Source organism: Choloepus didactylus, chromosome 13, assembly GCF_015220235.1.
Source record: "Choloepus didactylus isolate mChoDid1 chromosome 13, mChoDid1.pri, whole genome shotgun sequence".
In the NCBI taxonomy this organism is placed as follows: Eukaryota; Metazoa; Chordata; class Mammalia; order Pilosa; family Megalonychidae; genus Choloepus; species Choloepus didactylus.
Window position 1 is genome coordinate 94,160,572 of NC_051319.1, and position 26,881 is coordinate 94,187,452.

The 26,881-nt window shown below is 41.3% G+C and overlaps 1 protein-coding gene across 5 annotated transcripts in view; it reads left to right on the top strand.

Moving 5' to 3' along the window:
- The window catches only part of ARHGEF37 (Rho guanine nucleotide exchange factor 37), a 57,883-nt gene that overhangs the window by 12,125 nt on the left and 18,877 nt on the right, over nucleotides 1-26,881 (top strand). For 4 of the 5 annotated variants that reach the window (XM_037801854.1, XM_037801851.1, XM_037801853.1 and 1 more), the window contains 4 exons: nucleotides 2,961-3,157; nucleotides 4,319-4,442; nucleotides 16,862-17,009; nucleotides 25,229-25,428. In XM_037801854.1, coding sequence (XP_037657782.1) covers nucleotides 2,972-3,157; nucleotides 4,319-4,442; nucleotides 16,862-17,009; nucleotides 25,229-25,428 — 658 coding nt within the window. In that variant the 5' untranslated portion in view covers nucleotides 2,961-2,971. Of the gene's footprint in view, nucleotides 1-530; nucleotides 549-2,960; nucleotides 3,158-4,318; nucleotides 4,443-16,861; nucleotides 17,010-25,228; nucleotides 25,429-26,881 lie in introns of those variants that run through there. The other variant, XM_037801856.1, reaches the window with a different exon arrangement.

Genomic DNA, 26,881 nt, shown 5'->3' on the forward strand with positions numbered 1-26,881 from the left:
CAGAGTGACTGTACTATTTGACATCCTCACCGGCAATGTGTGACAGATCCAGTTTTCCACATAGCAGCATTTTGTATTGTACAGTACTTGTTATAGAGATATAATTCACCCATTTAAAGTGTACAGTTCAGTGGTTTTTTAGTATATTCACAGAGATGTGCAACCATTAACACAATTAATTTTAGAACATTTTCATTTCCTCAAAAATAAGCCGCTTGCCCTTTAACCCTTCCCCCATTCCCCAATTCTCTCATACTCTCAACTCCTGCAACCATTAATCTACTTTCCCCTCATACTCCCAGCTCCTGGCAACCATTAATCTAGTTCCCCGTCTACAGATTTGCCTGTTCAGAATATTGCATATGAAAGGAATCCTACAATCTGTCATCCTATGTGACTGGCTTTCTTCTTTTAGCAGAATGTTTTCCAGGTTCATCCATTGTCCGGCGCCCTCTCGCTCGGTCCCACGCGTCCTGTCCTCGGCCGGCAAGGAGAACAGAGGGAAAGAGGGAGAGACACAGACAAACCAACACTTGAGGCACACAGCGGTAGTAAATGCAAGCCTTTTACTGGAGCCAGGAAGAAAACTTTCTCTGTTACATATTCCACGCGAGGCTTTACACCCCGTGGGAGAACAACCTCTATGCGGCCGTCAGGCACGGCTCCCTGTGGGCTGTCTCTCCGAGGCTAGCGCGGGCACTTTCTTATATACGATAGTTACAACCAATGTGCAGGCACTACGTAAGCGTGTACAATAGGCTAGCAGGCAACCGCCGCCCTAAGCGTCATATGCGGAAACGGGATGCAGGCGCCATCTTGGCTCACTCGATGGGCGGGGGTAACTCGAGAGCAGGTCTCGGCGTGTCCAACAGGCCCTAACTCTAGAGCAGGTCGCGGCCCGTCCACTAGGCCCCAACCCGGGAAGCGGCTCTCCACAATCCATGTTGCGGCTTGTATCAGTACTTCATTTCTTTTTATTGCCAAATAATATATAATATTTTTAAAGAAGTGAAAAATGTGTTTCTTTCAATTACATAGGCTATCAACTAAAAACTAGCAAAACATTGCTACAGAGAGGTTTTGCCAGGCCTCCTTGGAGGTCTAGATTGTAATTAACCTAAGATGCATTTATGTGCAAATTAATCCCATTTTAAATATCTGGCAGTCCTCTATAAAGTATTACTTACACTTTAGTTGATTTAGCAACAATTCTGAATAGTGGAATCTGAATAGCTCTCCTGAAACTCTGCTGGGCTCTTTCTGGAAATGCTGTGGGCAAGGCAGCAGATGTCTGTGATTCAGGCCAAAGAAAGATCAGCAGACCATGGCCATGCACAGGAGCTGGGACAGAGCTGGGCATCAGACAGATCACTCCAGGCCTTTCTGGGTCCTTTGCCTTCTGAACAATCTTACCCTCCCCAAACTCACTGTTTACATATTATCTGACCCAGGACAGAAACTTCAGCTGCTACTGATACATCCAAAAGAACCACTTATTTATCAAAAACATATTAATTATGGTTTGTGAGGCATATAAAGGAGGGCATCAGATAAATAGGTACCCATCTTGCTGCCAAGAGCTTTGTGTCTGGCTGAGAAGATAAGGCATAGACTTAAATACCCCAATTACGTAGTTGAATGTGGTTGCTGCCACTTTAAATATTATGAAACATTTTAATCGTCCAGAAAATAATAAAGAACAATATAACAAATACCCCTGTACTTACAACCCAGCTTTATTTAGTTTTAACATGTTTGCCATAATTGCTTCAGATTTTTTTTTGAGACAAAAAATCTCAGATTCGTGGTAATAAAAAGGAGCAAACTGTCGATACATGCAACAACTTGGATGACTCTGCAGGGAACTGTGTTGAGTGAATGAAATGCCAATCCCCAAAGGCTACATACCGTATGATTCCGTCTATGTAATATTCTTGAAATGACAAAATTGTAGAAATAGAAAACAGATTCTTGGTTGTGGGGCTTGAGGAGGAGCTTGGGGGAAAAGGGTGTGATTGTAAAGGCCACATTAAGGACTCTGGTGGTGATGGGGATGTTCTTGTCTGTATCAATGTCAGTATCCTGGTTGTGATATTGTAGTCGAGTTTTGCAGATGTTACCACTGGGAGAAACCCAGAAATATTGCCTTGTATACCTTAAAAATTTAGAGATAAAGGGGTTTTGAGAGTTTCAGAGATGAAAAGCACATCTGGCTGGGAGGGGCAGGAAGGGTCTTAGAGAAGCTGAGTATTGAAGGATAGGGACGTGGGAGGGGAACACAGCAGGTGCAAAAGCAGAGGCAGGAAATGACAACGTGTGTGTTTGCAGAAACACAACTCTTTTGCTGGAGTACGAGGTCTGTGGAGAGGAAAATGATATTGGAGCTGGACCACAGAATAGCTGGGAGGTTTCAGAGGTCTTACAGCAGGGAGTAACAGGATCACAAGCTTTGTTTCAGGGAGTTGAAACTGGAAGCTTGTCCAGGATGAACAGGGAGGGGGAAAGGGTGAGGAGCAGGTGGGAGAGGGGTTTGAATTCAGAAAATTGGTTGAAGAGGCTATTAAAACAGCCCAGTGATAGGTCATATGGCACAGAAGTGGCAGTGGAGGTGGAGAGAAGGGAACCACTGGGAAAAAGAGGACAAGAGAAACCCAGCTGGACTGAATAAAGAAATCTGGGTCAAAAGCCGGGGGCGGCCAGGGAGAGAGAGAAGAAAAGCCAGGCAAGCACATCGTCTGAATCCTGGGAAATGAATATAAAATGTCAGCAATTATCTGAGCTATTTTCTACCTCTGAAGACTGTTCAGATACTGCCCACAAATGCTAATCAACAGTTCATCTCGACTCTGTGTGCAGCTAAAGATATTTTCAGGCCATTTGAGAATCGCTGTCTTTGGATTAGAGATAGCTGTCCCAATAGAGTGCCCTGAAAATGAATTGGAGTGTTTTGGCTTTCCTAGAACCTGCTGTAATGGCCGGTAGTGAGGCTGATGAGCCGTCCTTGAGGACTGGAAGTCCAGATGGGGAAGGTCAGGTCTCTCAGGACCGACGGTTGCTCCATCAGAGGCTGGCCATCAGGGAGCTCGTGGACACCGAGGGCTCCTACGTGCACATGCTGCAGCTCTGTGCCTCGGACATCCGCAGCCGCCTCCAGCAGGTACCTGCGCGGGGCCACAAACTGCCTGTCTTGGCAGGACCCTTGTGGGTCACGACTTGCGAGATCTCACATCCTCCGGGGACAGGCTTGGTGAGGGGAAGGTAAGGTGAATGTGAAGTCTGACAGGCGTGAATTTCAGCCTCAGTACTTCCAGTTTTGGGCCATGGAAACTTCAGCAAGGACTTCAACTGCTTGGGGCCGTACTGTGTTCATTTGCTGTGTGGGGACAGGAATAATCATCTTGCAGACTTAGGTGAGATAATGGATAAGCTAGCCTTTTGTCAAGTTTAGAACAGATTGCTTAAACGGACCCACATTTTAATTGTCTCAATTGGGAGAAGCTATCCCTGTGCTAGGATTCTCTTTTTGTGTGGGTTTTTTTTTTTACATTTTTTTTTTCTGATTTCAGAAATATTACAGGCTCTGTTTATAAAAATTCATGTATCCTCTAGTATGTAAGCTCCACTACGGCGAGGGCTTTGTTTAGTTCAGTATTTCCTAGTTCTCAACATATAAATAATGGACTTTGAATTAATATTTCTTAAATTAATGAAATCCTAAAGTAGATAATGTGCAGTGTGGAAGTCCGCTCTTGTTTCCCCCTCCAGAAATTAGGATTTTTCTCCTTAGCATTAAACAAACAATTATATATTGAAATATTTTAAAAGAATAAGAGCGTATTCTAGATATGGTTCAATGGCTAGATTTTTCTACTTGACCAGCATGCAGGACATCTTTTTCTGCCCATGACAATAGATGTCCTGCATCTTTTTCTAGCAGTTGTATAGCCCAGTTAATTGGGGCTGGAGCCTAGACTGTATCACAAGGTAATGACTGTAGCTGTCAAGTATGTCAGAACTGGAAAGAGTCCAAATCCCACCTCCACTTGACAGATGGGGAAACTGAAAGCAGAAAAATGCTAGTTGGCAGCAGACCTGGGATAAAACCCCATGCTGAACAGTCCATCTCTTCCTGTCTTCTTGCAGAGTAATGAATATACCTAACTTGTAAAAATTTTAATCACTTGCAAACATTCCATTGGGACAGTCAGTCTTCCCAATAGTGATGAGACCCCTATGGTGTGACTGTTCTCCAAAGTCTGTGAATCAAGTCACTCTACCGAACTCCTATGACCTCCTGTGGCTCCTTTGTTCCTTCCAGCTGCCACAGGAAGATCTGAATGTCCTGTTCTCAAACATTGATGATATCATCAAGGTGAACAGCAGATTTCTTCATGAACTGCAAGAGGCAGACTCCAGGGAAGAGGAACAAGTGAATCTAATTGGTAAGCAGAACACCTAGGGGGTTGTAGCATTAGATTCCCATGGAATTGTCCTCAGCGTGTGGTCATTGCTGAACTGTCTCCAGAGTTCCAGGGAAATGCAGCTCAGTGGGAGTCTCCTTTGGAATCCCTGAAGCAGCATTTCAGAGCCCACAGGGCTCTCAAATCATATCTAGTCCAACCCCATCATTTTACAGACAGAGACTAAGGCCCAGAGACAGGGAGGGAAACACTCATGATCACATAACTGGTTAGTGGCACAGCTGAATCTTAGTCTCAGTTTCTCTCACATTCATCCATTCAAAAGTTATTTATTGAAAAAAACTAAAACCATAGAATTGTAAACACAAAGAGTACACCCTAATGTAAACTCTGGGCTATAGTTAATAGCATAATTATAATAATATTGTTTCTTCAGTTGTAACAAAGTTACCAAACTAATGCAAAATGTTAATAATAGGGAAAACTGTGTGTGTAGGGTGGGAGGAGGGGGAATATGAGAACTCTGTGTCCTGCATGATTTTTCTATAAAGGTGTTTCTATAAACAACTGCTCTAATTTTAAAAAATGAAAAAAAAAAAAGTATTTATTGAGCACCTGCTGTGTGCCAGTCACTGTTCCATGTGCTGGGGTCACAGGATCAATAACACAGTGCAAGCCTCTATTTGCTTAGGGTTGCCAGTAAGAGAGATGGAAAATAAACAGATAAACAAGAGAACTTTAGGTAGTTATTTTTAGTGTGAAGAAAATCAAACAGCTGTTTTAGATATGACTTTTAGGTACGAGGGAGGCCTCCTGAGCTGAGACCTGAATTTTAGGAAGGAGCCAGCCATGAGAAGATCTGGAGGAGGAGCACAGAGAAGAGCTGTGCAAAGGCCCTGAGGCAGGGATGAGCCTGGGGTATTTGAAGGGAGGAAAGAACGCTGGTGTGGCTCCAAGGGAGTTGGTGAGGGAGGAATGTTAGGGGATGACACAGAAGAGGCAGGCAGGGATCAGACCATGCAGGGCCTTATGGATCATGGCGAGGAATTTGGATTTTATCCTAAGTGTGCTGAGAAGCCGTTGGATGGTTTTGAGCAGAGGAGTGACATGATCTGATTTATGTTTTTAAAAGATCTCTTTGGCTGCTATGGCGCCTGGATTGTGAGGAGGTGGTGAGAACACAGGGACACCAGGTGGGGGCTTTACAGTTACCCATGTGAGAGATGAAGGGAGTCTCCTGATTCTGGAATGGTTGGGATGACCAGAGGATGGGTGAGGCATAAGAAGGGAGGAGTGGGTGTAAACTTTACACCTCTCTCCTTTAGTTACTTCCTATTCACTGCTCTGGAGCCACTTGACAAAATTTCTGGTGGAGTCAGGAGATGAGGATGAATGGGTACCAGGTTTTCCTACAGTGGCAAAGAGGAAGAAAGGGTGAGGGTACCCATGCCCCCAGCCTTTACACCACCAACCTTCTACCCTTTCCTAGACGTAAATGATGATGATGGGGATTAAAATATGTGCACACACAAGCAAAAACAAAAACCCACCCCAACAAACTTCTGGGGAAGATGGTAGAGTAGGCAGCTCCAGGGCTCAGTCCTTCCATCAAAATAGCTATTGAACAGGCAGGAACCATCTGAAACAACTGTGTTGGGGATCGAGAGACCAGAAGAACATTGTGCAGCATCCGGGGAAGAGCAGGAGGAAGAAGCTGATAAACTGTGATAAAGAAGAGTGAGTAGCTTGCTCCATGCACTGGCTGCCGGTGCCTATCCCCCACTCCCATGGTGGGCCGCCTTGGGGTCCAGTCCCTGGCTAGCTCACTGGAGACAGAAAGGGACATAAAAATCCTCTTCTCTAAGAACAGGGGTTGGCATAGCAGATCACTGTTCACGGCTTTTGATTAGCAAATTCAGATTGCTGGGTCCTGGCTCTGAGTTAGTGTTTCAGTCCATCCTGGACAAAGGGAGTGGTAGTCATTGTGTCAACCCCACCCTAGACAGGGGCGGAGGCGGTGGAGATTTAAAGGTGCAGCACTTCCTCAGGGCTCTGGGTGACAGTTAACTGAAGGGCTGCATTTGCTGGACAGGCCAGGGAAACACAGATTTGGAGAGCCATCAAAAAGGCTTTTGGTGCCCCTCCTGATCTCTTTTCCAGGGCACTTTGGAGCCAGTCTGTGCCCCCCTTGTGGGTCCCTGACCCCATTTTGACTGGGAAATACTGATTTGGAAAAGTCCTCTTAGGGGTGACCCTTCTCCTAGAATTTGCCCTCCAGGCAAAAGCAGCTAGAGACAATGAAAGTGTAAAAAACTACAGAGGCCAAACCCAAACAAACAGAACATTTGAAGATTCCTGGAAAAGGAACAAAGGAAAGGAAACTTTTTTCCCAGAGGTGAAACAATTGCAGAAAAAGTGCAATCTTAAAAATTGTACCTCATACCCAGGGCAAGAATCAGATGAAGAAGAGCTGAAAAAAAAGTCAGTTAAACACAGGCTATGCTAAAGGTAACAAAAAAGGTGGATTGAGGGTCAAAGAAGAGCCTTAGCACAAAGAAAATCAACAATAAAACCCTAGACAAGTGGGAGAAATTGACCTTCAGTGTAAACTCATCAAGATAATCAGATGCCTAGACATCAGCAAAAAATTACAAGCCATACTTAGAAATGGGAAGATAGGGTCCAGTCAAGGGAACAATTTAAAACTTCACAGGAAAAACAAAAACAAAAGATACATATACACACACACACTTGCACACACACACATCACACATACACACACAATACAGACAAAAAGAATTTTTTTAAAAAAGGAAAACAAAACAAACTTCAGAGGATACACAGAATTTGGAACAACTAATCAGAGATTTTCAAACAAATCTTCTAAATCAGTTTAGTGAGACGAAGGAAAATATGGTTAAAGAGGTGAAGGGTGTTAAGAAGACAATGTGTACACATAAAGAAGAATTTGAAAATATAAAAAGAGACAACAGAAATTATGGGAGTGAAAGGAACAATAATGGAGATTAAAAATACACTACAGGCATACAACAGCAGATTTGAATAGGCAGAAGAAAGAATCAGTGAACTAGAAAACTAGACAATCAAAATCTTACAGAAGAAAAACAGATAGGAAAAAGAATGGAAAAAAATTGAGCAGTGTCTCAGGTAATTGAATGACAGCAAGAAGCATGCAAACATATGTGTCATGTATGTTCCAGAAGGAGGAGGGAAGGGAAAAGGGGTAAAAAGAATATTTGAGGAAATAATGGCTGAAAATTTCCCACCTCTTATGAAAGACATATACATGTATAAGAAGCTCAGTGTACTCCAAACAAAATAAATCCTAATAAACCTACTGCAAGACACATACTAATCAGAATGTCAAATGCCAAAGATATAGAGAGAATTCTGAAAGCAGCAAGAGAAAAGCAATTTGTCACATATAAGTGATCCTCAATGAGACTAAGTGCCTGTTCCTCATCAAAAACCATGGAGGTGAGGAGACAGTGGTATGATATTTTTAAGGTACTGAATGAGACCTTATAGTACTGCCGGCCAAAAATTCTTTACCCAGCAAAACTGTCCTTCAAAAATGAGGGAGAGATTAAATAGTAACAGATAAAGAGAAACTGAGAGAATTCATTAGCAAAAGACCTGCCCTCCAAGAAATACTAAAGGGAATCCCATAGGCTGAAAGGAAAAGATAGAGAGTACTTGGAGTATTGTGAAGAAATGAAGATTACCATAAGGGAAACTAAAAAGGTAAAAAGAAAGGCAGAAAAAAAAAAAAAGATATGACATATAAAAACCAAAGGATAAAATGGCTGAAGTAGGTGCTGCCTTTACAGTAATAAAATTGAATGTTAATTGATTCAACTCCCCAATCGAAAGATGCAAATTGATACAATGGATAAAAAAAGCATGATCCAACTATATGCTGTTTTAAAAGAGTCACCTTAGACTCAAAAAAGTTGAAAGTGAAAAGCTGGAAAAAGATATTCCTTGCAAATAGCAACGAGAAGAGAGCTGGGGTAGCTGTACTAATATCAGACAAAATAAACTTTAAATGCAAAACTGTTGTAAGAGACAAAGAAGGACACTACATGTTAATAAAAGGGGCAATCCACCAAGAAGAAATAACAATCATGCATACTAGTGCGTGTAACCATAGTACCCAAAAGTACATGAGGCAACACTGGCAAAACTGAAGGAAGGAATAGGAGTGTCTACAATTATAGTTGGAGACTTCAATACACCACTTTTATTAATAGTTAGAATATCTAGACAGAGGATAAATAAGGAAACAGAGAACTTGAATAAAATGATAAATGACCAAGACCTAACAGACATATACAGAATATTGGACCCCAAAATAGTAGAATATACATTCTTCTCAATACACAAGGATCATTCTTCAGAATAGACCACATGTTGGGTCACAAAATGAGTATCAATAAATTTAAAAATTGAAATCATACAAAGCACTTTCTCTGACTGTAATAGAATGTAGCTAGAAATCAACAACAGGTGGAGAACTGTAAAATTCACGTATATACAGAAGTTAAACAAGACAATCAGTGGGTTAAAGAAGAATTTGCAAGGGAAATCGGTAAATATCTTGAGATGAATGAAAATGAGAACTCAACATATCAAAACTTATGGGATGCAGCGAAGGCAGTGCTGAGGGGGATATTTATTGCCCTAAGTGTTTACATTAAAAAAAAGAAAGAGCAAAAATTAAAGACCAAAAGAGAGCTGAGGTAGCTGTACTAATACTAATAACTGTACACCAGGAGGAATTAGGAGAAAAACAGCAAACTAATCCCAAAACAAGCAGAAGGAAAGAAATAACAAAGACTAGAGCAGAAATAAATGAAATTGAGAATAAAAAAAACCATAGAGTGCATTAACAAAAGCAAAAATTGGTTCTTTGAAAAGATCAATAAAATTGACAACCCCTCAGCTGGACTGACAAAGAAAAAAATAGAGAAGATACAAATTAATAAAACAGAAATAAGAGGAGGGATCTCACTACTGACCCCACAGAAACAAAAGGATCATAAGAGGAAGCTATGAACTACTGTATGCCAACAATTATACACCATAGATGAAATGGACAAATTCTTAGAAACACATGAATGACCAAGACTGACTGGAAGAAACAGATGATCTCAGTAGACCAATTACAAGTATAGAGATTTAATCAGTCATCAAAAACTTATCAACAAAGGAAAGCCCAGGACCAGATGGCTTCACAGGTGAACTCTACCAGTCATTCCAAGAATTAATACCAGCCCTAAAAAACTGAACAAGAGGTAACATTATCATTCCATGAGGCTAACATCACCCTAAAACCAAAGCCAGATAAAGATACTACAAGAAAAGAAAATTACAGACCAATGTCTCTAATGTATATAGATGCAAAAATCCTCAACAAAATACCTGCAAATCAAAGTCAACAGCACATTAAAAGAATTATACACCATGATCAAGTGGGGTTTATTCCAGGTATGCAAGGATGGTTCATCATAAGAAAATCAATTAATGTAATACATCATATTATCAAAATGAAGGGGGAAAACTACATTGTCTTGATAGATGCAAGAAGGTCTTTGACAAAATCCAGCACCTTTCCGGATGAAAAAACACTTTGAAAGATAAGAATAGAAGGAAACTTCTTAACACGATAAAGAACATATATGAAAAACCCACAGCTAACATCGTACTCAATGGTGAAAGACTGAAAGCCTTCCCTCTGAGATCAGGAACAAGACAAGGGTGCCAACTGTCACCACTGTTGTTCAACATTGTGCTAGAAGTTCTGACCAGAGCAGTTAGGCCAAAAAAGAAAGAAAGAAGAGTCATCCAAATTGGAAAGGAAGAAGTAAAATTTTCACTATTTTCAGATGACACGATCCTATGTATGGAAAGTCCTGAAAAATCTGTAGCAGTGATTCTAGGGATAATAAATGAGTTCAGCAAAGTGGCAGGATTCAAAACCAACATGCAAAAATCGGTGGTGTTTCTATACACTAATAATGAACAATACGTGGTGGAAATCAAGAAAAAATTCTGTTTACCAAAGCAACTAAAAGATCAAATACCTAAGTATAAATTTAGTTCAGAATGTAAAGGACTTGTACCCAGAAAACTACAAAACATTGCTAAAAGAAGTCAAAGAAGACCTTAAAAATGGAAGGACGTACCGTGTTCATCGATTGGAAGACTATATATCATTAAGATGCCAACTCTACCCAAATTGATTTACAGATTCAATGTAATCCGAATCCAACAGCCTGCTTTACAGAAATAGAAAAGCCAATTATCAAATTTATTTGGAACAGTAAGGGGCCCTGAATAGCCAAAGCCCTCTTGAAAAATAAGAATGAAGTTGGAGGACTCATGCTGCTTGAGTTTAAACTTATTTCAAAGCTACAGTGCTCAAAGCAGTATGGTTCTGACATAAAGATAAATATATTGACCAATGGAATAGAATTGAGAGTTCAGAAATAGATTCTTATATCTATGGCCAATAGACTTTTGGCAAGGCTGCCAGATCCACTCAACTGGGTAAGAAGAGTCTCTTCAACAAGTGGTGTTGGGAGAACTGGATATCCATGTGCAAAAGAATGAAAAAGGTCCCCTATCTCACACCATAAACAAAAATTAACTCAAAATGGATCAAAGACCTCAGTATAAGAACCTTGACTATAAAACTGCTAGAAGAAAATGTAGGGAATCACCTTTAAGATCTTGTGTTAGGCAATGGTTTCTTTGACTTTACATCCAAAGCACAAACAACGACTATAACAAAAATAGATAAATGGAACCTCCTCAAAATGAAAAACTTTTGTGCATCCAAGGAATTTGTTATGAAAGTGAAAAGACAGCCTATTCAGTGAGAGAAAATATTTGGAAACCAAATACCTGATAAGAGATTAATATCTAAAATATATAAAGAAAGCCTACAATTCAACACAAACACAAACAACCCAATTTAAAATGGGTGAAAGACTTGAATAGACAGTTCTCCAAAGAGGAAACACAAATGGCTAAAAAGCATGAAAAGATGCTCAACATCACTGATGATTAGGGAAATGCAAATCAAAACCATGGGATAGTACCCACTTGGATCAAAAGGGGAAGAGAAATGCAACAAGATCGGGTTTCAGTGGCTGAGAGATTTCAAATAGAGTTGAGAGGTCATTCTGGAGGTTATTCTTATGTATTATATAGATATCCCTTTTTAGTTTTTAGTGTATTGGAAGAGCTAGAAGGAAATACCTGAAACTGTTGAACTGTAACCCAGTAGCCTTGATTCTTGAAGATGATTGTGTAACTATGTAACATTTATGGTGTGACTGTGTAAGGGTGAAAACCTTGTGACTGACACTCCCTTTATCCAGTGTATGGACAGATAAGTAAGAAAATAAAGAGGAAAAAATAAATAGGGAGGGATAACGGATATAGGATGTTTTGGATGTGTTTTAAATTTAAATTTAAATTTTTATTTTTATTTTTATTTTTTTGAGTAATGAAAATGTTCAAAAATTGATTGTTGTAATAAATACACAACTATATGATGATACCATGAACCACTGATTTGTACACTTTGGATGATAATCTGGTATGTAAATATATCTCAATAACATTGCAGTAAAAAAATCAGAAAACTTCTAACACCGTGAGGATGTGAAGAAATATGAATACTTATTAACTGCTGGTGGGAATGTAAAATCGTGCAGCCACTGTGGAAGACAGTTTGGCAGTTCCTCAGAAAGCTAAGTATGGGAATTACTATATGACCTGGGAATCCTGCTACTAGATAGATATTTACCCAGAAGAATTGAAAGCAGGGACTTGAACAGCATTTGCACATCTATGTTCATGTGACATTATTCACAGTTGCCAAAAGATGGAAATAACCCAAGTGTCCATCAACAGATGAATGGATGAACAAAATGTGGTATATACATGCTATGGAATATTATTCAGTCATAAAAAGGAATGAAGTCCTGATGCATGTGACAACTTGGATGAATTTTGAGGACATTGTATTGAGTGAAATAAGCCAGACACAAAAGAACAAATATTGTATGATCTCACTGTTAATGAACTAATTATAATAAGCAAACTCAAAGAGTTAGAACCTAGAATATAGGTTACCAGGAGATAGATTAGGGTTAGAGAATGAGGAGTTGATGTTTAACTTGTACAGTATTTCTATTTACGTTGATGGGAAAGTTGTGGAAAGGGATGGTGGTGATGGTAGCACACTATTGTGAGTGTAATCCAGCACTGAACCACAGAAGTGAAGGTGGTCAAAAGGGGAAACTTAATAATGTATGTATTACTAGAATAAAAATTAAAATATAAAACCTGAGACTGTAAAACACAGTGAATCCTATTGTAGACAATGGACTACAGGTAATGGTACAAGTAGAAGAATGTTCTTTCATGACTTATAACAAATGTACAATATTAATACAAGGTGTTAATAGGGTAGCATACGGGGGAAATACAGCTAATGTAAACTGTGGATGACAGATAATAGTATAATTTTAATCTTTCCTGAATTTTAACAAAGGTAACTACCATCAAAAAATAGTACAATTATTTTTTAAATGCTGTCGTCAATGGTGACAAATATTCCACACCAGTGCAAGGTGCTGGGAATCCTGTATTTTATGCGTGATTGTTTTGTAAATCCACAACTTCCCTAATTAAAAAAAAAAAAAAAAAAAAATCTGCCCCAAATTCTGAGTGTTTACTAAATGCAAGTACCTTTCTGGTTTACATGTATTAACTTCTTTAATCTTCACAACAACTCTGAAAGGTAGAGAAGTTTACCTCATTTTACAGTTGAGGAAAATGAGGAAGAGAGGAGGTAACTGGTCAAGGCCACTCAGCCAGAGGCAGAACCAGAGCTAGGATTTGAATCCAGGCAGTTGAACTCTGGAACCAGAGCTCTGAGTTGCTACACTGAATTGCTTTGGTGTGGTAGAGGGTGAAATTAAACTCTGTTATTGTATGCTTGTTTTTCCTTTGAAAATACAGTTTTTTATTAAAATAGCAATGTGAATGATAGACGAATAAAAAATTAAATTACTTTATGAATAAGATGTTTTAAAAGTACCTGTGGGTAAATATTTTACCCTTTATCATTTTATGCTTATTTCTGTTAATAATTACCTGGGGGTAAATATTTCACCCTTTATCATTTTATGCTTATTTCTGTTAATGATTACCTCTTTTTAGCATGGAAATTGATATAGCTGTAGGCTGAAGGCTTTCTAAGATTCCCTAATCTCTGTGGTCAGGTTCTTCTGTTGCTATGGGTCCAAGTTTCAACATGGCTTGTTAAGGGTCCTTGCTTGTCAGTTTCTGCCTGCCTGCCTGACCCACAGAGTCAAGATGCCACTGTCTCCTTAGCACATCTGGTGACATCTGCATTTGCTGCTTTCACTGCTTCCCTGGTAGGGTTGCCAAATAAAACACAGGACGCCCAATTAAATTTGAATTTCAGATTAACAATGAATAATGTTTTTTAGTATAAGTGTGTTCCAAATATTGCATGGGACATACTTATACTAAAAAATAGTTATTCATTGTTTATCTGAAATTCAGATGTTACTGACTGTCCTGTGTTTTTTCCCCTAAATCTGACAGCCCTATTCATTGGCTTTGGCAGAGTCTACAGACAAAAAACCGCATGACCGTTCTGCTCTTTGGTGGAACTGGGTGCCCGGTCAAGGCTGCCCTGGCTCTGCCAGCTCTCTCTCCATTCCCCTCCCAACCCCCAGCTCCCAGGCTTTGCTTTGCAGTGAAGGCCCTTTCACCCATGTGGTGGCTACAGTATTTAAAAAAATTTGGAACTCAGACAAGATTGACTTTTTTCTCCCAAATGAGTCAGGTGCTCTTTCCTTATGAACAATTCCAATAGAACTTGGACATTCCCAGGAGTTCCTGGACAGGTTCCTATCACCAGAAAGCCCCATGGTCTAGTGCAGTGCTGTCCAATAAATATATAATACGAGCTACCAACGTAATTAAAAAGTTTTGAGTACGCAAGTTAAAAAAAATTAAAGAGGAAGGTGAAATTAGTTTTAATGATATATTTTATTTAGCCCTATTTCCCAAAGCATATTTCAACGTGTAATCATTATAAAAACTATTAATGAAATATTTTACTTTTTTCTTGTATGATGTCTTTGAAATCCAGTATATTTTTTACACTGAGAGCACATCTCAAATTTGACTCGCCATGTCTCTAGGGCTCAATAGCCACGTGTGATTGGCTACTACTGTATTTGGGCAATGCAGGCCTAGTGGTTTAGAGAGGAGCTTTGGAGCCTGACAGATGAGGTTCTGACACCCCCAAGCTCTTTCATGTCTCTGAACCTTGATTTCTGCCTCATTGCAATGAGCCTAACCCATCCCTGTGCCAGCCATGACGCGGAGTGCTTAACCTGGAGTGGCCTTTTCTCAACATCTTGTGAGAGTATTCTTATTTGTTACTTGTTAGTTATGATTCTTCTCCCTGTTTTACTAAAGTTAGACCTGAGGCTCAGAGAGGTTAAGTAATTTTCCCAAGGCCACACAGCATGGCCAGGCAGCTCTGAACCCAGCTCTTTTGGACATTAGAGCCCTAGTTCTTGATCATCCTGCCTAATCCCAACTAGAGGATAGAGTGTTCTTTTGATGCCAGGAGTCACTTCTTTACTAATTTGTGACTGTAGAAGGAAAAGAGGGGAGGAAACTAGCCTTTACTTTGGTGTCCTGGTACTTCTGTCTGTTTGGACAGCTCTGCTCTCTGGGAGTTTGCCTTCCTCTGCCCTTCAGTTACTGAAACACTCCTGTCCTGGCAAGACTTGTTATGATCCAGTTCTTTCGGCACCAGTCCCATTCCTGAGGATACCCCCATCTTGAAAGAATGTGGGAACCACCCTGAGTTTCTTAGCCAAGCCCAAGGCATCTCCTGGGGAGGGTCTGTGGGCTGATCTCCCCAGCAGATTCTCCTAGCTGCAGTTTTGGGGTGAGCTCTCTCTGGTCATGTTCTCCTTCATTCTGGAGGCTCTTCCTCAAGAGTTCCCTCTGAGAACGGGCTGGACTGGCCCCGGGGAAGGGGTTTGGTCCTGGGGTGGTAATCTCACTGTGGGGGTCTCAGCTGAGGGCTCGACCACACTGCTCTGGGTACCATCTGATGTGTCCCACCGTCCCACCCATGGCTTTTGTGGGCTGTAGGGTCAGCTGGGCTTCCTGTGGTCCATTGATCCCACCTGCCCTGGGGTGATGGACAGATGAATGCTGGACTTACCAAGCACCCAAAAGGTTTTGTATAGTAGGAAACAAGTGGGATGGCATATGGCATTCTTTACCCTCTGATTCTGGCACTTTCAAGCAAGCTATTACGTACTGTCTGTATCATATTGTAGCTATTACGGAAGGAAGGGATGTTGCTTAAGAAAGAACAACATTGTTTTAAAATACAAGTAGCAGGATACTGCCTTTGATTCAACTGTTTTAAGTCTTTGTTTTTTCCAACTAAGTGCTTGCTGTTCCGAAATATGCAAGAATTCCCTTTATCCTTTTCCCCTCCAACAGCTCTTGATTGACTTTGCAGAAATAAAGTTTTAAAATTAATAATAATATATGTGTGTGTGTGTGTGTGTGTGTGTGTGTTTAATATATACTTATGGTCTGTCTTCCCAACTAGAATATAAGTTGCTGAGGCAGGAACTTTGCTTTAGTCACAGAGTTCAGAACAGTGCCTGGCACATAGTCAATATTTGAAGAATGAATGAATGAAATTTGTGTCAGGTGCTTTACATACATTTTTTCATTTAATCCTCACAGATAACACCTGGAGATGAGTACTGTTATTATTCTCATCCTGTAGATGAGCAAATGGAGAGTTAGAGGGGTCGACCCATAGGCTTGCCCCAGGTGACGCGACTGAGAAAGGGCTCACTGGAGATCTCTCTGGCCCTTGCTCTCTCCGACCCCAAAGCCCACCCTCTCCATCACCTGTACTGTGCTACTGCATGTCCTTGTCAACTGGGGCATTAATAGCTGTACTTGCCATACACAGTAATTGTAAAAATAAAATGGCTGACATCACGAGCATGTTTGTAAACTGAAAAGCACCGTACGAATGTGAGCATTGTCATTATTACTGTAATTAAAGCTACCATTTATTAAGCACTCACAATGTGTCAACCTGAGCTGTATTACCTCATTCTGTTATTTAATCCTTACAGCAACTTTATGAAACTTTGATGAGAAAACTAAGACTCAGAGAGATGAGGTAACTTGCCCAAGGTCACACAGCTGGTTAAGCCCAGCAGGCTGACCCCAAGCTGAAGAGCTTACTGCCTCCGAGGAAAATGGGGGTCCTCTTCACCCTGAACAACTCCTTGATGTTTTTTCTCTACCAGGTAACTTATTCCTGGAATATCAAGAGGAGTTGGAGCGGGTCTATAAGGTCTACTGTGTCAGCTACAACCAGGCCTTGCTGCTGGTGGAGACCTACCGGAAGGAGCCAGAGCTGCAGCGGGAGATCCAGGGCATCATCGAGGCAGTGGTGTGAGTAAGATGACCCGTGAGCGTGTTCCTCCCGCCGTTGGCCCCAAGTCTCACCCTTACTTGGCACTGCTCACACTGCTTTGGGGGTGTTTCAGTATCAGTACCTGTGTCAGTCAGGATAGACTAGGTTATGCTGCAGAGACAAACAATTCCAAAATCTCAGTGGCTTAAAACAACAAAGGTTTATATCTTTCTTATGCTCCATACTCATTACAGATAGGCTTGGGGCTCGGCTATGCATCATGCCTTCTCTGGGACCCAGGCTGACAGCAGCCACTTTCTGGAATGTTGCCAGTAACTGTGACAAAATGAAAAAGAGCACTGGAGGGTCTTACGCTAGCAATTAAATACTTCAGTCCCAAAATGATATCGCTCACTTTTCATAATGCATTGGCCAGAGCTAATCACATGGCTTCATCCAAATACCAGGAGGTCAGGAGTGCTATACCATTTGTCCAGAAAGCAGAAAAGCAGAAACATTTGGTGGACTGCAGTCATGACCACTGCAGGGAAGGGCAGTGAGGTGTTAGGAACCAGGTGTTGCAAGGAACAGAGGAAGGAAGCAGGTGTGTGTCACCTGGGAAGTCCTCTCTCCAGAGGACTGAAGTCCTGTCACATGGGAGAAGGTCAGACCTACCCTGGGTGACCTCTCAGGCCAGAACTGGCACCAGTGGATGGATGCTCAAGGGAGGCAGATGTAGGAAAAATTTTTTTTCTAATTTAAATTTTTGAATGGGTAATAGTCACATGGTTCAAACATTTAATGCTGTCCAAATATATATGGTAAAAAAATTTTCTTTTTAATCCTGTCCCTTCATTCACCCAATTACTAACCCCACCCTCAAAGGTAAGGTAACTGCTTTTGAATTTATGTGTCTTTTTAGAGTTCTCTATGCATACACAAGCAAATACAAATACATAACTCTTATTTTCCCCCGTTTTAAATGATAGTTTGTATATATTTTTTTCTTTTCACTTATATTCTGGAGGCCTTTCCATTTCAATACCTATGTACATGCATGACCTTTTAACAGCCACATACTATTCCATTGCTTTGTTGTTCCACAGTTTATTTAACCAATTCCTATCGATGGACAGTTGGTTTGTTTCATTATTAAATACAAATGTCACAGTGATTATTCATGAATATATATCATTTCACACAGGTGCAAGTATATGTGTAAGGTAATTTTTAGAAGTGAAATTTCTAGGTCAAAGGAAATATTTATTGGTAATTTTGATAAACATTGCAAAATTTCTCTCTGTACAGTTTGCACTAGTTTACATTCCCTCCGGCAATGCATGAGTGCTTGTTTGTCCACTGCTTCACCAACAGAATGTGTCACTAAACTTTAGGATATTTGCCAATGTGACTGATGAAAATAGTGTCTTGATAAGGTTTTATTTTGCATTTTTCTTGTTGTGATTGAGCTAGAGTTTTTTTTTTTAATTTTTAAAATTTTTTTACTTTTAAGAGTCATTTGCATTTCCTTTCCTGTGAATTTTTCTGTTCCTTTTCTGTTTTAAGAGGGATTATATCTTCCTCAGGAGAAGCCCACTAAATGGAGGAAGATTTTCTGGAAATCACAGTAGTGTGGGATGGACAGAGGTTTTTGTTTGTTTGTTTGTTTTTGCTTTTTAATCTTACTTAGACAATCCCTTTATACCCAAGAGAAAGACAGTATAGACTTAGGTCTTTGAAGATGAGATTGTCTCCCACTACCTCCCTCCTCTTCTCCCTTTTCTTTTCCTCTTCCCTCATACCCTTTCTTTTCCCCTGAAGCCACCTTTTCAGGTACCAATATCTAGCCCAGTGGCCTTCTCTACCTCCAGTGAAACTACACCCATTTCTCCCATTTTGATTCATCCCTTCATGGACATTAAACACTTAGGCTTTTGCAAAGGTCAGTAAATCCACTGCTGTTGGAGTCAGGCAGGTAACAGAAGTGAGAGAGGCAAGACACCGGACATTGGGCAAACTGGAGGGCACAGACCCTGTGTTAAGAGTGCAGCTGTCGTTCAGCCTCATCTGATTGTGTTATATATGACTTTTACTGCATAGCAAAAGACTATACTCTAAAATATAGTTGCTTAAACAAGCATTTATTTAGCTCATACTTCTGCATTTTAGCCGTTTATCTGGGCTCGGCTCAATGATTCTTCTGGTCACATGTCTTCGGTCAACTGTAGATCACTTTTGCTGATCTTGGCTCTCTCAGGTGTCAAGGACACATGAGCTGACTCAGCTCTGGCCACATGGTCTCTTATCTTCCAGCAGGTAAAATAAACCCAAGCTTGTTCATGTGGTAGTCACAGGGTTGAGAAGGAGAGGGAGGCCTTGGCTCAGAACTGACACACAGTCATAATGCCAGCCCTGACTCTCGGTGGGGCAGGAAATAGACTCCCGGTGAGAGGAGTTTTAAAGTCACCTTCAAAGAGTTGTGTGGATACAGGGATGGCAATGATTGCAGCCATTTTTGGCAAACCAGCTCCCTCAGGTGCCATGTAAGAATGTGGGTCCACTTGCCATAATTCGTCTGATTTTTTCCATAGAAGCCAGAAACTTTTATCTAGTTTAGACTTTTTGGAAACACTGTGCCTGTGGGCCCTGATTGGCAAGAGGCTGCTGTTTGTCACATGCTCTGCACTGTGGTCTTTCCCACCCAGGCTGGCTTGGGCTTTTCTCATGGGCTCTGGAGCCAGGTTCCCTGGCCGGGGGATCCAGCTCTGCCCCTTTCTCACCTTGGGAGAGCCATTTCACATCTCAGAACCTAGTTTCCTTATGTGTAGAGTAATTATGGCACCTCATGGGGGCACTGACTCATTGCATACAAGTGACACTCAGTAAATCCCAGCTATTATAGTTATCTTGGCTGGGCAAGCAGTGCATTTCTCTGAGACTACACTGTAGTTATCAACTCTATTGGTCCCAGTGACCCCCTTTTTAATAGAAAATATTAAATAAACGTATTATTCTGATATATATCCTGAAATATATATAACCTACTGGATACATAATTTTAAAAACCGACATTACCTAAATATAATACATAGGAGAAATAAATAGAAAATAATTTGTAACGAAATAATATGCATTCCAATATGCAAACACTTGGGCATAAAAGATTAATGAACAGTCAGATGTTTGCACCTACGTATTATGAATAAGTTTGGATTTGAGGGAAAAAAACATCAGAAGTCGTCTGTACAAGAAGTACAGAAAAATGAAAGAGTAGAGAATGGGTGGGCCCTTGAATAACAACTAGTTATGATAATATAAAGGTTTCAGAAGCTTCTGTCAACTTTTAACAGTGCTTCCAACACCATCTGCAAACACTGCAGTAACTGGACAATCCAGACTCCAGCTCCCTCATATGAGGCCAGATGCCACAGGGTAAGGGCACTCCTCTCCAGGATTGTTCTTCAGGCTCTAGCCACAAGTTTGAGGACCCAGGCCACAGGCACTTCTGAATAACTGCCTACAAAAAAATTCAAGGATTCCCACCACATTCTTGGGTTTTATAATTCCCTAGAACAACTCACAGAACTCACTGAAAGCACTTTACTTACAATTATAGTTTATTATTGTAAAAGGACACAAATAAGAAGCAGCAGAAGAAGAAATGCATAGGGTGAGGAGGTCTGGGAGTGTCTCAAACATGAGCTTCAGTGTCCTCTCCAGGTGGAGTCAGTAAGATGTACCCTCTGGGGACAGGGATAGATATTATCAATCTCGGAAGCTCACCCAAACTTTGGGTGTCCAGAGTTTAAATGGGGTTTCATTTTGTAGGCATGATTGGTGGAGTCAGTGCCCACATGATTGAACTCAGTCTGCAGTACCCTCTTTTCCCAAGGTCAAGGACATTGGACTGGCAGGAGGTGGCTCAAAGCCCCACCCCACTAATCACATAGTTGGTCTTTCTGGTGTGACCAACCCCCATCAGAAGACCACAGGTGTGGCTGGCCCCACCCATTGTATCATTAGCATATGAACTATCAGGTGTGGTTCCAGGGCCACCATGAATAACAGAAGACACTCCTATCATGGTAAATTCCAGAGAAATGGAGGTTACTCCCTCAGGAGCTAGAGACAAACACTAGCCAAGTTTTTCCCTATACCACAGAAAATAAATCTGACTTCCTTGTGTGTGATAAGAGAAAGAAGTAAATAATGTAATTGAAGTAGGGATAACATAACAGGCAGATAAAATGAGGAAATAAAATATTCTTGCAAATGATCTGGGCCTTATTTACTGTGCCCTGTCAAAATTATTCCCATGTTATGATTTGTGACTGGGTGGTGTCAGCATCGTAAGAGACATCTTGGTTCTTGAAATTACAGCACATTTCAAGGGGCCCATTGGTCTCTGAATGCTCACAGGGACATGGAGTATGAAACAATTCTCCATAGTGCAGGCCCAACGTCACTGTTTCTGCAGCATCCCTGGTCCCTGCCCGCTAAATGCCTGTAGCATCCCCTAGTCTTCAAGTTTCCAAAATGTCACTGCTGAGAACCTCTGGTCTGAGGCACCAGGAAGGACATTCTTCCTGTCAGCATGGCTTTTGATCTCCTCTCATTTGAAACATCAAACTTGGCTTTCCTGCGCTGATGACCATGGGTGTGGGATTCTTTTTGGAGCTTGGCCAGCTAGAATGACCACACCATCCATAAACAGTTCTTTCTCAGCCAGTTAGGATAAATGGCACTGGTGTGTGCGTGTGTGTGTGTGTGTGTGTGTGTGTGTGTGTGTGTGTGTGTGTGTTCAGTTTATCCTGTCCCTGAAGGCAGCGCTTCCCACCTGAGGGCAAAGGTGATGCAGATCAAGAGCGCTGCATTCTCTGCCCAATACATTCAAATGACCAATTCCTGAGACACCGGAGCTTCAAAAAGAGAAAGTTTATTGCTAGGTGCAAAGCAGGAGATCAGATTGCCTATTGGTCTAAAAATCTGTCTCCCCAAGTCTAAGAAGTTCAAGGTTTTTACGGATTCAAACCAGGGGAAATGGAGTTGTTACCATTACAATAACAAGTATAAGCAGCTACAGTTTACAAATGTAAAGGAGTGGAGCTATGCTAGAACAAAGCTAACCATTTCTAGAACAAGTCAGTGGATAGTTCTGAGCTGACTCAAGTTCCTTCATGAACATTAGGGGCTGTCTTTGTGATTTTAAGACTCTAAAGTTGAAAAACCAGTTAAAGGGGGGGACAAGTGAGGGTCAGTCACAAGGTTTTTACAATCACAAGTGTAAGAAAGGAATAAGTTTCGTTTTCACACAGAGACAGCATGGAATAAGGGAAATGGAGGCAAAACCAGTTTAAACAAGCCCCAGACAAAGAGAAGAGAGAATCTGCCTGCTCCTTATATGGAAAAGTAACCATAGTTACTGGAATGTAAAGAGATATGAGGTAATATCAGAGGCGGGAACTCATAGCAAAAAGTTAAAAATTTGGGGGGGATAGGCTGATCAGTTCAAAATCTCAATAATGAGCTAGTTGGCTCTCTGGGATAGGCTGTACAAATTAAAATCTCAAAGGATGAATTAGTTAGTGTTCTCGGATAGGCTGTAACCTCTGTAGTACCCAGTCAATGGGGAAACAAGGGAGGGACTTGCGAATTAGGAATAGGAGATTTAAAGATTGCCATTCTCTTCCTCTGGCGCGCCAGCCTGTTTGGCTGGACGCCCTATCTTGCAAGATCGTAAATAAATTCTTTTCTCCTCCAGAACCGAGAGAGCGTTTATTCCCTTACAGGTACCGCTTTATTTCCGACAACAAGGTCACAAGATAAAGGCTGTATGTTTATACTGTCGTTACTACAGTTCAGCAGTTTCAGGTGTTTCCATCTGGCTTTTCAAATTCACCAGAAAGTAAAAAGAAATATCTATACAATGACTCAGTAGTCATAATCATTTGTTAAATCCTAACTTCTCGGTTACAAAGGTGTCAAAGGCTGGGCCCTGGCACGTGGCAGGAAGCTCGGCCTTTGGGTAGTACCACCCGAATGGTAGCACCCTGCAGAGCAGAAGATGCTGCCTTACAGGGGAGGGTCAGTCCAGAATAAGGCGCCGGTGCTTCCAGAATGACAGCTGAGGCATCAGTGTTTGGAGAAGGCAAATAACGGTCCTTTGCTTTTATTGGCTATTTTTTTTGTATTAAATATAAAAATGATGCATTCTCATTGGAAAACAAATTCAAACAGTACACAGGTATATAAGGTAAAAAGTAAAAGTCTGCCCGCCCTCTCTTGTTCTCCCGTTTCCCCATCCCTCCCCCTGGTAGTTAACATTTTCCTTTCAAATTTCCTTCTAGACATTGACAGACGAAGAGAGTTTTTTAAAGCGGCTCATCCTGTAATGCTGTTCTAGGACTTCATTTTTCCATAGCCATGAATAACTTTTCATGACAATATGAACAATTCTTCCATGTTCTTTTTAATGTTTGCATAGAATTGCTTCCAGGGCAGCTCATAGACTATCGTTTACTTGACCATTCCTCTTTTAATGGATATTTTGGTTGTTTCTCATTTTTTTTTTTTGCTATCATAAACAGAGCAGCTGAATAACTTTTACCTTTATTCTTGCTCACTTGAGCTGGCATTTCTTTGGGTACATTTCTAGAGTGGATAAATGGAGCAAAGGGCTTGTACATTTATTTCACAAATTGCCAAACTACTCTCCAAAAAGATCTTGCCAACTGATATTCCCACTGCGGGAATTAAGTGGGCCAGTTTTCTCACACTCACACAGTTTGGGGTATTATCTTTCAATTTTTGTTGCCTAGCAAGGCTGAATAAGAAGTTTTCCCCAAATTACCTTAGAAAGGCTGTAAATGTGAGAGGCTGCCGGGATTCTGTAACGACTCCTTGAAGACTGTGGGGAAGGTATGTGATCATCTGTTTGAGGGCCCCCTGCCCTCTGATTTGTGGGATGACAGTTGTCCCTATGGGGCAGTTGGCCTTTGCCCATGGAAGCTAAGCTGAGAGGACCAAGTTTTGCATATAGCTAACTACTATTTCCACATCCCCTGCCCACAGTCAGCAAAGCTCCAAGAAGGTTTGGTGAGAGCAGACGGTCAGCATAGGCATGTCCAGCCAGGTGATCGCAGTGCTCTTCTCCATCCTTCCTCCCATCCCTTGCAGCCCTGACGGGGCTCCCATCTGCTCTTCCTATTCTTAGCCTCATGGCTGATCTTCCCTGGACATTTGGTCTGGTGATTTTTCCTTAGGAAGGAAAGCAAGATGCTAAGGGAGAGGGGCCAGAGAATGGTCCCAGGTGGCATGGGTGAGTCTTCTTGTAGGAGGCACACTTGGACAGTTGGTCGTTCAGTAGACCCTGTGGGTTTCTCGGAAGACTGGCCAGAGGGAAGGAAAGACTGTTTGAGCCTTTTCTCTGATGCCATTGACTTGGGAGATTCTTTCGGCAATGTCTGAGTATCTTCAAGAAGGGGACTAGAAATAGTCATCAGTGCACCAAATGTGGAAGGGACCTCAATGCCATTAGTTCCAGTGCTTTTTTTTTTTTTTTAGTATGCTTTTCTGTGATGAAAAAATTCAGACTAATAGAAAAATAGAATAGTGTAATGAACTCTCACACACCTATCACCTAAAATTAACAAATGTTTACATTTTGCTGTTTACTTCGCCTATTTTTATGCAGAAATATTTAAAGTAAATTACAGATATTATGAACTTTTTTGCCCCTAAAGTTGGAAGTTGAAGGTTTGAAGGTGGTAATCTAGATGTGGGATGAATTTAAAACCATGGGACTAGATGAGGCTCCCAAGAACATACATGGAAAGAGAGGGAAGAGAGGAGCCCTAGGGCACTCCAGCATTGGAGAGAGGCCCCAGAGGAGGCCATACAATGGAGTATGGGAGGAGGCAGGACAGAGGGCATCTCTGGGATTAAAAGATGAAAGTATTTCAAGAAAGGGTGTATTGAGTTGTTGAGAGGTTGTATAAGCTGAGGACAGAGAACTGACCATTAGGTTTGGTCTAGATAGGGAATCAAGACCCAGAAAGAAGACAAGCTCAGAATAGGCAGCAGCTGTCTAACATGTAAATCTCTCAGATTATGGAAGAGGAAACCAAGGACCCCAGAGGGAGGGTGACTTGCCTGAGATCATGTAACAAGTTAAATGGCAGAGCTGGGAGTAGAGCCCAGGCCCCCTGGTGCCCCAAAGGGTGGGCTTTACCTACCTAACACCAGCCTTCTCCCTCAGGCCGCAAGCTGGAGCCTCAGGCCTCAGTTTTTTACTGGTGATACCTCTGCAGAGGATTACCAAGTACCCATTGCTGCTGCAGAAAATCCTGGAGAACACACTCCCTGATGCCAGTGCCTACCCCATCCTTCAGAGGGCTACCTCTGCCCTCCAGGAGGTGAACGCCAACATCAATGAGTACAAGAGGCGCAAAGAAGTGGGTAAGGACTTGGGGTGTTTAGGGAATATGTCAGCGAGAATGCATCCAGTTACAGAACACTTATCTCAAACTGGCTTTGCCAATAAAGAGAGTGCAGTGGCTCCTGTAACTTAAGTCCAGAGATAATGTGGGTTTCAGGTAGGGTTTGATCAGGGTGCTGGCTCCATTTCCTGTATTTCTCCTGGTTCTGCTCTTTACCATATGTTAGCTTCATCTTCAGGCTAGCTTCCTCAAAGTAGTAAAATGCTATGGCTATTGCTGCTCCAATACTCATATCTGCACAGCATGCCCTCCAGGGTAAAAGAGGACTTTTCTTCCTTTAACCATGAAAATGAAATCTGAGGGAGTTAGTGCTTAATGGGTATGGTGTTTCTGTTTGGAATAATGAAAAAGTTCTGGAAATGGTAGTGATAGTTTCATATCATTGTGAATGTACTTATTCCTACCTTATTGTACACTTAAAAATGATTAAAGTGATAAATTTTAAGTTACGTATATTTTATTACTCCAGTAAAAAAAAAAAAAAAAGAAAAAACTAAACAATAAAAAAAAAAAAATTAAAACTGAACTTCACTTGGATCATATGCTCACCCTAAACCAATCACCATGGTTAGGGGAGTGGTATGTGTTGATTGGCTTAGACCTGTGTTATGTGCCCATCTTTGAACCAGTCACTGTGGTTGGGGGCATGTGATTATGCAGATTGGCTTAGAACAATCAGTACACACCCCTTGAGCCTAAGTGAGTGAGATCAATGCCATCCAACCACAGGGCTGTGACACCTTGGAGGAGAAATGAAGTGAATGCTGCAGAGGCAAAGACCACTTATGTGTCAGAAGAAAATTCTGCCTCCGGGTTGTTAAAACAGAAAGGTTTGGAAAATGAAGCAGTATCCCGAGTATAGAGAAACCCAATTGCACGACTAAGGCAATATAATAATGATGATTTAGCTAATGTTTATAATGCCATGTCTTTTCATTCATTATCTTGTGTAGTCTTTACAACAGCCTTCTAAGGCTGGCACTGTTGCCCCATTTCACAGAGGGTAAAATGAGAGCTTTAAGTTATTTGCTCGAGGTCTCAGAATTGGTGGCAGAGCCAGAATATAAACTGTTCACCACCACACCACACTGCTTCTGGCAGCTTCAGATCTCCCCTCTTCCTTCTCCATCTAGATCGAGAGGTGACAGATCAGTAGAAAGAACACTGAGCCAGGAGTTAAAAAGTGAGGTTCCCAACCTGGCCTGGCTAAAACTGGTCTAGGACTTCAGGTGAGTCACGTCTCACTTGGGTCCTTCTCCTTGAGAAAATACATCAGCATTCCTGTGAGGTGGCTAGTTTCATTTTAAGATGAGGAAACTGAGGCCCCAAGAAGTGGCTACTTGCCAAAGTCAAGTTGACAAAAAGCTCTTCACCTACAGCCAGGACTCAAACCTCAGGCTGAAGACTCTGGC